General features: G+C 51.0%; 1 protein-coding gene across 3 annotated transcripts in view; it reads left to right on the forward strand.

Annotated features, from left to right (window-relative positions):
- Window positions 1-503: 503 nt before the first annotated feature.
- SATB2 (SATB homeobox 2) overlaps window positions 504-12,293 on the forward strand; it is a 168,558-nt gene continuing 156,768 nt past the window's right edge. Inside the window, exons 1-2 of one of the 3 annotated variants that reach the window (XM_036421737.2) lie at window positions 504-792; window positions 5,237-5,464. In XM_036421737.2, the coding sequence (XP_036277630.1) occupies window positions 5,296-5,464 (169 nt within the window). In that variant the 5' untranslated portion in view covers window positions 504-792; window positions 5,237-5,295. Of the gene's footprint in view, window positions 793-3,185; window positions 3,951-5,236; window positions 5,465-12,293 lie in introns of those variants that run through there. The other 2 variants (XM_036421743.2, XM_036421742.2) reach the window with 2 other exon arrangements.

Raw genomic sequence — 12,293 nt, forward strand, 5'->3', positions numbered from 1 at the left:
AGCCTTTATTAAGGACAAAACTCTAGAGGGGGGAAATAAAAAATACACCGGACATATATCACAAAACTTCTTAAAATTCTCATTTAAATCGAAAGATATTTGTAAAATGCGTTACTAAACATAAGTCTACATTCAAAATACATTTCTGTTAGTAATTCGTATTATTCAACATTTCCCTTTATGCTAAATGTAATTTTAATATAGTTGGGAGTTCTTTCCTCCCCAAATGATATAAAAAATGGACAAGAAAAAGCAGTAGGTTTGCTTTTAATAAAGAGGAAGCAGTGAATTTAAAAGGGTGCGGAATCTGAAAACAAACCAGCCACAATGTACATAATTGTACATAATTGTATACTTTATTTAAATCGCCCTTCTCGGGGGTTTAATAATTTAAAATCAATAGCTCCCTTCAAAACATAATAAAATATTTACACTTTATAAAATATTAACCGATTAACAATAAGGCTGCGCGTTGTTTATAAAAGTGTAACTGAAGTCCTGTAATCATGCTGTTGACATAAGCCTGTGGGGTTAGGGAAGTGATCCTTCGCAAAATGTAAATGATCTTCAAACAGTGGCGTTTATAAAATAGCTCATTAATGACTTAAGATCGAATCGCTCCAACCATTCGCATCATCAGATATAATAATAGTGACGAATCAGACAGGAAAGATCCTGGCTAAACCACTTGCGTTTCTTTTCCTCCCCAGAAGCACTGAAGACCTACTATCACCAATTCTTCCGAGTTCCTGGACCTTGATCCAGAGGCGGACCCCGCAGTTCAATACCCAGGTAAGGAAAGAAGCAGCATTATTGTCGCCCTGGGGATGTTAAATAGAAATGCGCCTTTCACCATTTTGAAAACAGGCTCAAACTCGGACCGTGGTGGTTGGGTTTTGCAACACCCCCTTCCCATGCCGCCAGGGTAGGATATATAAAGAAGAAAGTTTGTTGATCGGACTTACAGTTTGCTTCTTTGCAGCCCCCACACCCTCTCAGCTACCACCACGAGTAGATTTACTGGAGCCACGTTTTTTTTGTTGTTGTTGTTTTGTTTTGTTTTTTCCTCGCCGACGTGAACGGTGCGTTTTCTCTAACCGGTGCGTTTGGGGTGGGATTTAAGGAACAAAATAAAAAAAATGGGGAAAAGAAAGCGCTGCCTGGAACTCCCAGGGTGGCTTCCCCGCAGGTTTGCGGCTCAGCCGGCTTCCCATCCCAGCTTGGCTCCGGACGCCCCGGGAGTCGCCTCGCCTCGGGCTCCTTTGAAATGGGGTGGGCGGCGCCTGGGTGCGGGGTTCCACGGAATCTGGGCGCCTAGACTCCGGCCGGACAGGGGCAGCACGTCCACCGTCCTTGCTGCTCCAGATTCTCCCCCTACTTTTTTAGGGGATGGCCGTGCGCAAGCCATCCACCGGGTGGGTGGTGCGACGAGGGGACCTCCGCACGGCCCCGGACTAGGCTAGCCAGACTTCCCGGCGGTGGGTGCGCGGGTGCGGAGCCTTTCCCTCATCACCCGGAGAGCGTTTCTCGAAATCGAATTTAGTTTGGCCCTCTGGCGCCGCCGTACAGCCAGCACTTCTTAAGGGGGACCGGTGGCCTGGGCAGCTGGGTGCGGGGTGTCCTCGGGTCCTGGGGATGAGAGAGAGCCGAGGGGTGCTGGAGGGACGGAAGGTGCGGCCAGCTGATGGGGGTTGGGGGGGGGGTCTTCATCGGCTTCCAGGCCAGCGGGATCGCGTCCACGCATCCCGCCCCAAACCCGGCCCTCGAGTGTCAGCCGGCGCCCCGGGCACCTGGCGGGGGGCCGCGGCTGCTGCCCACGTGCTTTTCCTTAAGGAGGTTGCGCGCCCAAGCGGGACCTCAGGGACAAAAGCGCGGCCGGAGCCCTGCCGGCTCTGCGATCGTCCGTGCCACCTTAAATGAGCGCGGCGGCCGGAGCCGGGCTGCGGGAGGCTGCCGCCGCGGCGGGCGGCAAAAGTTTGGGGCAGAGTGACGGCTCCGCCGGACCCGCTGCAGACGCCCCCGCCCGGCCCCCCGGGAACCGAGAGGCCAGGTCCGCACCGCCCAGCGGCGCCCGCGCTCGCAGCCCAGGGCCCGAGCCGCTGGCGGACCCCGGAGTTCCAGCCCCGCAGCCGGGGGCACAGGCGGCCCCGTCGCCCTCGCTGCCACCTCGGCACGGCCTTTGGGGGGAGGCTCAGGCTGCACCGATCGAGATGTCGCCGGCGCTGCGAGCACCCCCGGGACTTCATCCAGGGATGCCCCCGGCGCTGCGCCCCCCACGCAGCTCTGTCTCCAGTGCCACCAGCGGCTCGGCCGGCAGTGCCAGCGCTCCTGCCACTCGGGACGCCCGCGCTATTGTTCTGGACCCGCGATCGTGCCGGCTCTGAGGGCGCAGCGGCCTTCCCTGCGCGCGGCGGGCCCGGCCGGCCGGCTCCGCGCTGCCGGGGAGCTCGCGGGCACCCAGAAAAGTTGCTCCGAGGGGCGGAGGCGGTGGGTGGTGGACGGAGGCGGTGGGTGGAGGAGGCGATAGCCTTCCTATCTCCAAAGTCGGAAGTGCTCGGCGCTGTGAGCAGGACCCGGAGCCTGGGCGGCCGTGGCCACCGCCGGCGGCGAGCCGGTCTGCGCCTCCGCGGGGAGACCCGGCCACCAGCGCCAGCCCGGCTGCGGCCGCCTCCGCGCCGGGACGAGTGCGCCTCGGGGCTGGGAGAGGCAGCCGCACCCCGGACCCGCCGCGAGGAGGAGGAGGAGGAGGAGGAGGAGGAGGAGGAGGAGGAGGAGGAGGAGGAGCAGCAGCAGCAGCAGCAGACCGCGGGCCCCAGCGCCCGGGAGCACCCGCCGCTCGCGCGGCACTCGGTTCTCAGTCCTCAGCCCCCGCCGCCCCGCGCGCGCGGTCCCCGCCGCCGGCTTTCCCACCGCCGCCTCTGCCCTTCCTCCTCCTCCTCCCTCTCCCTGGCCTCCCGCCTGCCTCCCGCCGGTCCCTCTACCTCCGCCGCAGCCCCACCGGCCGCCGCTGGGTCGCTCGGCTCCCGGCGATTGATTGATTGATGTTTAATTTCCTGCCAGGCGGGGCCCCCCTCCCCCGGCTACCTCCCCGGCCCTCCTCCCCGCCCCCCACTCCCCGCGCTCGCCGCGGAGGACCCCTCTGGCTCGGGATTAGATCTTTCCCCCCTCCCAGCCCCCATCCCGAAGTCATCCCGAGACGTCCCCCGCCCCCGCCCCAAATTATTATTTGGAAGGCGCTGGATCTGGGGACGGAGAGGGGGAGGGGGAGAAATCGGAAACCGAGGACAACCCAAAAGGACTCACTTTGCCTGATGACTCAACGCAACTAATAAGCATCTCCCTCTCCGCGCGCCTGTCTCTCTCCGCGGCTGGTCCGAGAGTCTGGCTCCGGCGGCGGGCGGCGGCGGCCCGGAGCGGAGCGGCCGGAGGTGACAGCTCAGCGCGGGCGGCCGCCGCGGTCCCTCCCGCGCGGCGCGGCCCCGGCTCCCGGGGGCACCGGCCCCTCGCGGCTCGGGCCGCGGTCCTCGCGAGCGGGCAGCCCGGGGGAGCGGCAGCCCGGGCCGCCTCCGCCGCCTCCCGTCCTCGGCCCGCTCTCTCCGGGTCGGGTCTCCGTGCGGAGGTGCGAAGGGCTTCTCCTGCCTCTCCTCCCCTCCCCTCCCCGCCTCTGCGGCCCCCTCCCCCGCTAGCTCGGCGCCCCCCCGGAGGAGCCCTCCTCCCCTCCTCTCCTCCCCCTCCCCTTCCTTCCCCCCCAATCATCATCCTCATCATAACCGCCGGCTCCGCGCTAGAAGGCACCCTGACCCGGGGCCGAGGCGAGGGGCACGGGGGAGCGGAAGGAAGCCCGGGAGGGCACGGCGTGGCGGAGCCCCGGCAACTTTCCACCCTGGATTCGCTACTTCTGCTCCATGGACAGAGCGCCGGCCAGCCGCCCTGCAGGCAGACCGTGAGCAGTAAGTACCGGCCCGGCTCCCCGCCGCGCCCGCAGCTGCGGAGCCCCCGCCCGGCTCCGCGTCCCTTCCCGCCGCGCAGCCTCGGGGCCGGGGGAGCCGAGCGGGTGCGGGCGCAGCCTCTGGCCGCAGCCCCGGGGCTCCGTCCCTGCGCCCAGCCGGTCCCCCCTCACCGCCCCCGGCCACCCCCGCCGGGCAGAGCGGAGCCGGGCAGAGCGGTGTCTCCCGCGGCCGGAGCGCCCGAGAGAGGATGTCCGCCCGGCGCGCTCCGCGGGGCCGGCTCCGGCTCCAGCTTCTCCGGGGTGTCGCGACCCTGTGGTGCCATTTCATCAGGTGTCTCTCCTCCTCCTCCTCCTCCTCCTCCTCCTCCTCCTCCTCCTCCGCTGTTCTTCTCCCCAAAAATCCAGGGGTGCCCATATCGGTGGGTTCCCTGCGGAGGGGAGCGCTGCCAGTCCAGCGACCCGGAGGAAAACTTTTTTTGGGAGAGATTTAGACGTGGGGGTTGATCAAGGCTAGTCCTGGCTGCACTCATAATTTAAAAGCTTTTAGTTTATTTTTTATTCTTATTTATTTTTGCTTTTGGATTTTATGCTGAAGAGCTTTTTTTAAAAAAATCACGTAGGATCGTATGAGGATTAGAAAGTTCCAACATAACCACCATCGTAGCCCTGCCCTTGGGAGGAAGGTGATTGGGTTATGGGTTACCTCCCCATGTTTCTGGCTGCTTCTGGTGGTGGAACTAGGGCTGATCTTGTGCAAAGTGTGTGCGCGCCTCTGACCTACGAGGAGGTCAAGGCAAAAGGCCGGACCGGGGCTCCCGCAGCCAGGCCTCCGGCTCCTGCCCGCTAGGAGCTGCGCCGTCACCCCGGGGTTCCTTCGGTTTCCCATAGACGTGTGCGCACCCCATCCCCCAGCGAGCGGGGGGCGCCTGTGTGTGAAGTTCCCTTTTCCCACCACCCCAGACCCCGACGGCGAGGCCCCGCACCCGGGCGGGCGGGCACGGTGTGTGCCAACCGGTCTGCCCCGATGGGCCGGCCGCCGCTGCTCCTGGACGCGGGCCCCGCTGATGGACGGGATGAGCCCCGGGAAGCAGCGGCGGGGCGGGGGCGCGGCCCGCGGGGCGCAGCGGGGGCTCCGGGGCGCGGGGCGGGGAGGCTCAGGGCGGGCGGGCGGCGTGGGAGGAAGCCGGGGTGGCGGCGCCCCGCCACTGGCCTGAGCGTCTATCACGTGTGTGAGCGGTTCTCCCTCTTTTTCTCTCCCTCCCCGCCCCTCCCCCGCCCCCTCCCTAGGTCCCCGCGCGCTTTATTGCGACCCGCCGGCGGCCACTTCGTCTCCGAGCCGGAGCGGCATGGAGCGGCGGAGCGAGAGCCCGTGCCTGCGGGACAGCCCCGACCGGCGCAGCGGCAGCCCCGACGTCAAGGGGCCGCCCCCGGCCAAGGCGGCGCGGCTGGAGCAGAACGGCAGCCCCATGGGGGCCCGCGGGAGGCCCAACGGCGCCGTGGCCAAGGCCCTGGGAGGTAACGCCCGGCGCGGGGGGCGCGCAGGCGGCGGCGCGGGGCCGGGCCGGTGTCGGGGTTCAGGTGCATCGCGGGGCAGGACAGACGGTGTAGGGTTTCAGGAAGCGGATGCCCGGCCCCAGATAAGGGCCCGTTGGCCTCTCCTGGGTGAAGGGAAACTTCACCTCCAGTTCAGACTGGAGCGCGGCTTCCCCTGGGATGGCATGTATTGGGCACGTTGCCACTCACTGTGCGCCCGCCGAGGTGTTGGCAGGTTTATGTCACAGCCAGCTCGCTGCTTCTAGATTTTCCTAGAGAGCTTGGTGGGGAGTTCACTCGGTGGCCGGCCTCGAGGGGTCTGGTGTAGGGATGAAGTGCAGGTTCCTTGGCTCTGGGTGCAGGAGCGTTCCTTGCTCTGTCCAGGGCAGGAGCAGGAGCAGGAGCAGGAGGGTTGTCAGTTACCTTGCAGTCAGGACAGGGCTTGGCGATCCTGTAGGAGGCACAGCCCCGGTCTTCCCTGCCCCATTTCAAGTGTGAAATCAAGAACCAGGCATCTGTCAGGCCCTGAGCGGCTTCAAGGCTACTGTTTCCTATAGCGTTTGCAGTCCTATGCGTTTGTAACTTCATTAGGAATGATAGCACAATAGGTAACATAGCATTGTAGCCTTATTTCCTTTCCAGGAATTCAATAGTATTAAAAATGATCTTTTGTAGATGTGTTTTTATTTTTATTTTTTACTACTCAAACAGCTACTTTATTTTAAAGTGGTTAGGAAAAGTAATTTTCTAAAATAAAGATGTGCAAGGAATTGATACATTACTCAGATATTTTGAGGTTTATATGCCATTTGCCATTTTAAAAAAAATGCATATTTCTTCATGGTATGCAGTTTTATTGTGTTTGGGATAAAGGACTTTTAACTTTTTGGTTTCTAAAGTTTTTCTTTGTCCTAAGAATTTTCAGCAGTAGCCTATTTACAATAATATAATCCTTTATATTAGCTTGTTGTAATGTTACAAAACCCTGGCAAAACTTAGTGATAAGCTCCAACCCCATAGTATGTATTTTGAAGTAATTATTTAACATGTTCACTCCCCTTTAAAGAGTTAAATGCAGACATTTAATAAAGGAACAGGGTTTTGTTTTTACTTATTTTGCTATGATTGTCTTCATGGGAGACATTCAGGATGGTTTGCTTTAGATCCTTATATTAACCTCCCTGGAGAAGCACTCATTCTCACAATCTTTAAAGCTTTAAAAATATACATGGTAGCTCACACATCTTTCATTGTAGGGACTTGAAACATCCTTTACTGAAGCAAAAGAAAACTTGTAGCTCGGTGACCCACTTTTAAAAGTGGTATTTATTAATGTTCTGTTTTGAGCCTGGAGCAATAAGTTTTGAATTTTCATATCCTTTTTTAATATGTGCATGTACGAAAGAAAAATATATAGTAACTATGTTGGATGATATGATATTCGCTGATAATGAATAATGTTTGTCTGAAAAACTTAGAAATCCTTTGAGGATTTGTTCTCAAAGTGGCCTTATGCATAAAGAAAAAACATAGACTGGAAATTTTAGTTTCTTTCTGAAACTGAGAGACGTTTCTAAATATTTTTGAATATAATTGCTAACAATTGTGCTTCCCTAAAACAAACTTTATTTATATCATGTTGAACTGTGAAAAACACTGCCTAATTTTGATAACCAGGGCTATCTTTAGTGCAAGATAGTAGTTGCTTTTCATATTTTCTGAGACTATAATTCACATTTGACCACTTATTATAAATTTGATATAAAGTAAATTTATTAAATCCTAGTGATGAATAAATAGATTTGTTCCAACAAACTACTTTTGTCACTTTTTCTGAGCGTTAGCTTCATTTAGTAATAGCAAAGATCTTACTAGCTGCTTCCAAACTGAAAATAAAGATGACATTATTTTGTCTCAACAATTACCATTTATAACACTTAATAGTTAAGTGGTTTAAATAGTTTACACATGGTGGATTTTTAAAGATTTTTAAAAAAAGAAAAATTTTACTCTATATAGCATAAGTTGGAAAGATTTTAATTTAGAAAGCTTTAAAATGTAACAACTAGAACATAAAATCTCAATAATACAAAGTTTTCTTATTGAATGTTAATGATTATGTTAGGGATTTACATTTATATACAGTAGTTTCCAAATGTGCATTGAAATGTTAATAATTTCATTTTCTTGTAACTTTTAATCATGCACAGATTGGAGAAAAGCAAAGCTTTTAAAAATGCACATTCTAAATTTAAAAAATGTTTAAAATATATTTCTATTTAGCAGGTTTTCATACTTGAAAGACTTTATATTTTGGAACTTAGTGTAAATAAAAAGCAGATTATATTTCTATCCCCCTACCTCCTTTTGTTTAAATTTTCTTTATGAAGCAATATAGTAAGTGTAGACAACTACAAAAACACAGCTCTGCATTGCTATTACAATTTCCAGGTATATTACAGTCTTGTAAATGTTGAAAAGGTTGCTATAATAATGACTATAATAATATGTTTTAAAAATAGAGCTCAAAATTTGGGAGGATGTACTTGTTAATCTTTAGTGATGTTAGAGGGAGCCCCCCCTAAAAATAGCAGAAATTATTGTTAATTATTGTTAACTGTTCATTGATACAATGGCAGTTTATCTTACTGCTTTGATAAACAGTGCGTGGATAAATGTTTCTGAGTGCATTGGTTGCAATAGTAAATTTTTTTTTATTTTTTAATTTCTTTGCTATTCTACTTTTTGAAAGGGGGAAGCTTTTTGCTTTATTTTATTTTATTTATTTTAGTGTCTGGCTTTTAACTAGTTGAGGTGGTTGCCTTTTAACAGAGGACTGAAAAGTTCGTGTTTTGTTTTCAACGTGGTTAGCTTCAGAAGACTCTAAGAAAGGGGTCAGTTTTACTCTGTCTTTCCCACCCTTTCTAGGATGTGTTTGCTCTTATCTTAGCGGTGTTTTAAAGGACGCGTGCAATAAAATATACGTGCTCAGATGTGTATGACAGTCAGCTTTTATAGAAGGTCCTCAGGAAGTGGGGGGGAAACCTAGGCTAATATCTCTTTAAAAAACATATGAAGGCCAGGAGAGAGTTTAGAGCAGGCAAGAGCAGCGTGGTGTTGACAGCTTTATATCCCTGCTGGGTAACATTCACTTACCCGAACTGGCGTGCCTTGTCAGCTAGTAATTCACTCCATAAGGATTTGGAAAAAAGGATGATTAATGGCGGGGAGATTTATATTTGTAAAATTGGTGATTAGGACTTACAGATCTATTTGAAGATTTAGAAAAAGCAAAGAACACGTAGAAGATGACGAAAATAAGAATCAGATGATCCTTTCTCCCACCATTAGCATAAGTACCTCCAGTGCTCTGCTGCTTGTAACACTTCAGCCAGGCAGCAGCCCACAGCGTAAACTGAAAGTGATGCCAACCGAGTCCCCGGGCCAGGCGGGCTGCTCCCCCTGCGCGGGGCCACTGGCCAGTGGCGGCAGGAGCACTGATTGAGTGTGCCTCATTCATTGTTCACAGAAGCAGTTTCATTTCTTACTGTTTGGATTCAGGAGGAACTCCCAGACAGCCTCACTTAAACGGAGTGAACAGTGCCGGAGTCTGCCAGATGGTGTCTTTGCTGATAGGAGGCACGGAACACCAGCCATCTCTTTTGAGATTTTTCATGTTCCTGTGACTTCTGATGCTTGGAGTGGGGTTCGGTGTTCTAGATTTCAGGGGGAAATCTTTAAACACGGGGAATATCTTTTAGTGATTTTTTTTTTTTGGTGGGGGCGTGGGGAGGGAAGGGGGAAAGAAATCATTTTTCATGTCATTTAATTTTGCTAAAGAATTGTCTGTTGAAGCTATCTTAGGACTAGTTGACTGGACGTAGACCTATTCTTTCTGCTGTCAGGCAACCCTTTCAAGAATATAGCTGTCTTGTTGCAAGGAGACGAAAAATGATTATTCTCCACATACTGATGGCCTCATATGGGAGAGCAAATGTGATCGGTATTGGTGGCAGGTCTCCCTGAGCGGGAACATTGTCTGAGTGACTACATGGGGTCATTTCCTTTTCTGGTTGGGGATAGTCAGCATACTAGCAGTTGTAGAGACACATCTTTCTGTTTGAAAGGAGCACCGATATGAGAGGGTAGAGATATTGACGGATTGAAATGCATCAGATACTTAGAAACAGAGAGACGTGGTGTGGACATGGGAAATAGAGCAAATGTTACATTCGTTTTAACCAAGAATAGGTACTCGTGTGCTTGTAGGGAGGAGTCATTGCTTCCAAAGAGAAAAGATGGCGTTTCCCTCTCCCATTCCACTTTTTCTCTTCTTTTCTTTTCTTTTTTTTTTCTTTTTTCTTTTTTTTAGGGTGTAAGATCTTTGAGATAGAATGAACTCAGGGATGGGTCATCCAGCCATTGAGCCTCTCCTCTGTAGTTTTGCTGAGGTAGAAAAATAGCCCTTCTCGAAAATGTTTTTAGTCCTCGGCCTGTTATTAAAATAAAGATATACTTGGTTAAAAAAAAAAATCTATGCCTTGGAACGAACATACACATTAAACAGAACACAGGGTATCCGCCCCTCCGAGTCCCGAGCATAATTGGATGTTGCGAGTAATTTTGGAAGCCCTATGTTCCACCAGCAGAAACCCACTGGCCGTTATAGATTGAGGATCATCTGCAGGGAAGTTTGTGTGTGCGCGTGTGTATGTGTGTGTGTCTGTGTGTGTCTGCGTGTGTTGGAGCTGCGTGGCGGCCTGGAGGCATTCTGCTCTGTGATCCCCTCCGAAGGCAGCCAGCACCCCGTTCCCAGGGATGTGACCAGAATCAGCCTCCACACCTCCGGGTCCCCTGCTTCTTTGCTTTTTTTTCGACTCTGTCTGTGGGGAAGGAAACAGATCGATCATCATTTGTTAGGTCTTTTAAGAATATGAATGAGTTATTTTAAGAACATGGAAATCAGTTATATTCCAGGTAATTAGTGGGTAATTATCTGGCAAACAGTCAGGTTTGGCGGCTGCACTTTGATAATTAAAAACCCTTCTCCTTATTTTTATTTTTTTCTTCTTCTCGTTTTGAAGAATCCAGTGTAGGGTCAGTGTATATGTATATATCAAAAAGACATTAGATTACTTGGCTAGATGGATTTCAAATTGTAGTATTTTCTTTGGTCTATTTAGAGGTTTTTTGTTTTTTGCTGAGATGAAAACGGCCCATTTTCTCAATCTTAAAAAAGTTTCTTATATCGAATAATCTCACATTTGGGTGCACACAGCATGGGCTCAGTTTGTTATATTTCAGGAAATTTAAGCTTTCTTCTACATGTAAATAAATAAGAAGTCCTTTATATTCTTTTACCTAATAAATAGTTCTTTTTTTTTTTAAAACATATATAACTGATGTATGATAACGTAGTAGTTTTACTGTCTGCCTTACATGAGTGCTAAGATACAATGGCATTTGGAACACATTTAACGATGAAGCATTTGACAAAAGTTGTATGTGTAACAGTTTGTCAGTGAAGAGTGACAAGTGGGAAATGACAAATGAAATGTTGGCATCGTCACCCTTTATTTTGATAAAAATGTCTCAATTTGCAGTGATATAATACTGCGTCGTATTATTTCATGAGTTGAGTGAGATGCAAAAGGGAAATTTAGATTTTGTGAACGGAAAATTAGCAGCAAAACTCTCTTTTCAGAAGCTTTGGCAGCAACTTCCGCCTCCCCCAGCTCCCCGAGAGTACGAACAGCAGTGAAATGTTGGATCTGACCCATACATTTTAACTCGTTATTTTATTTTTTGAGAGAGAGAGAGAGAGAGAGGAAGAAAGAAAGAAGGAAAACTGAAAACTGGTTTTGAGTAGGCGACCTTTAAGCTTAGCTGGAACAAATGAAGAAGAGAGTTTGTCTTTTTGTGTTTTCATTCTTCTCCTTAGAAATGAGTGATTTCCCTCTGCTGGCGTGGATTATGTGGGCCCTTCTCCCTTCCGGTCCCCCCTGCTCCTCAGCATGAATTCTGGGTGCCCAGAAAGAGAGCTGTGCCTCCTTTTGTCTTAAGGTGCAAAGGAGACCTGAAGACGGTCTGTGTGCTGCCACTGGGGTTTTATATATTCACCACCCACTCCTTAGGGGCCATGTGATAGGTGTCTCAAGTCAGGCGAGGGCCCACGTGGAACTGAGGCCGAGTTAAAACGAAAGCCAGTTGGGGACTCACAGATCCCCCAAAGGCCGGCCTGAGCAGCGAGCTGTTTTCCAGGCTCTGAAGGCACGTTGGGCCCTTATTGTCAGCGATCAGACGAACACTTATTTTCTCCTTTTACATGAAACAAGCCCCACGGCCCTTCACGGTGTTTACGAAACGGTGTTCCACGGTGGGGTTTTCAGAGCCATGGGACTCTGTGGCATTTCTGTTTAGTAGCGAGGGCCTTAGACACGGTGACAGCGTCAGCACAGTTACGTGGCGGGGAGAGGCCGCAGCAGAGATGATCTGGGACAACGGATGTCCTACGCTCCTCGTGTGCAAAGTTCTTCTTCGTCCAGACTTTTAAAAATCCAGGCAACAATGACTTCATGGGCAGTACCTTGTGCCTTAAACATATTGTGGCGGCTGGGTTTATGGCATTTGTTTTTTTCCATCGTAAGTGTTGTGTCCACGTATAAACTAGTGAGCGTGATCGATCCTAGTGTGACAGATGCTTAAAATACAGAAAAAAAGGCATGAATAGAAATGTCAAGAATTTGAACTTGAACTAAAGTTCTCCACCATTATGCCAGTCTCCTATTGGAGCGAGAACCAGCTTCAGGTG

This window comes from Pipistrellus kuhlii, unplaced genomic scaffold, assembly GCF_014108245.1.
Source record: "Pipistrellus kuhlii isolate mPipKuh1 unplaced genomic scaffold, mPipKuh1.p scaffold_m20_p_7, whole genome shotgun sequence".
In the NCBI taxonomy this organism is placed as follows: domain Eukaryota; kingdom Metazoa; phylum Chordata; class Mammalia; order Chiroptera; family Vespertilionidae; genus Pipistrellus; species Pipistrellus kuhlii.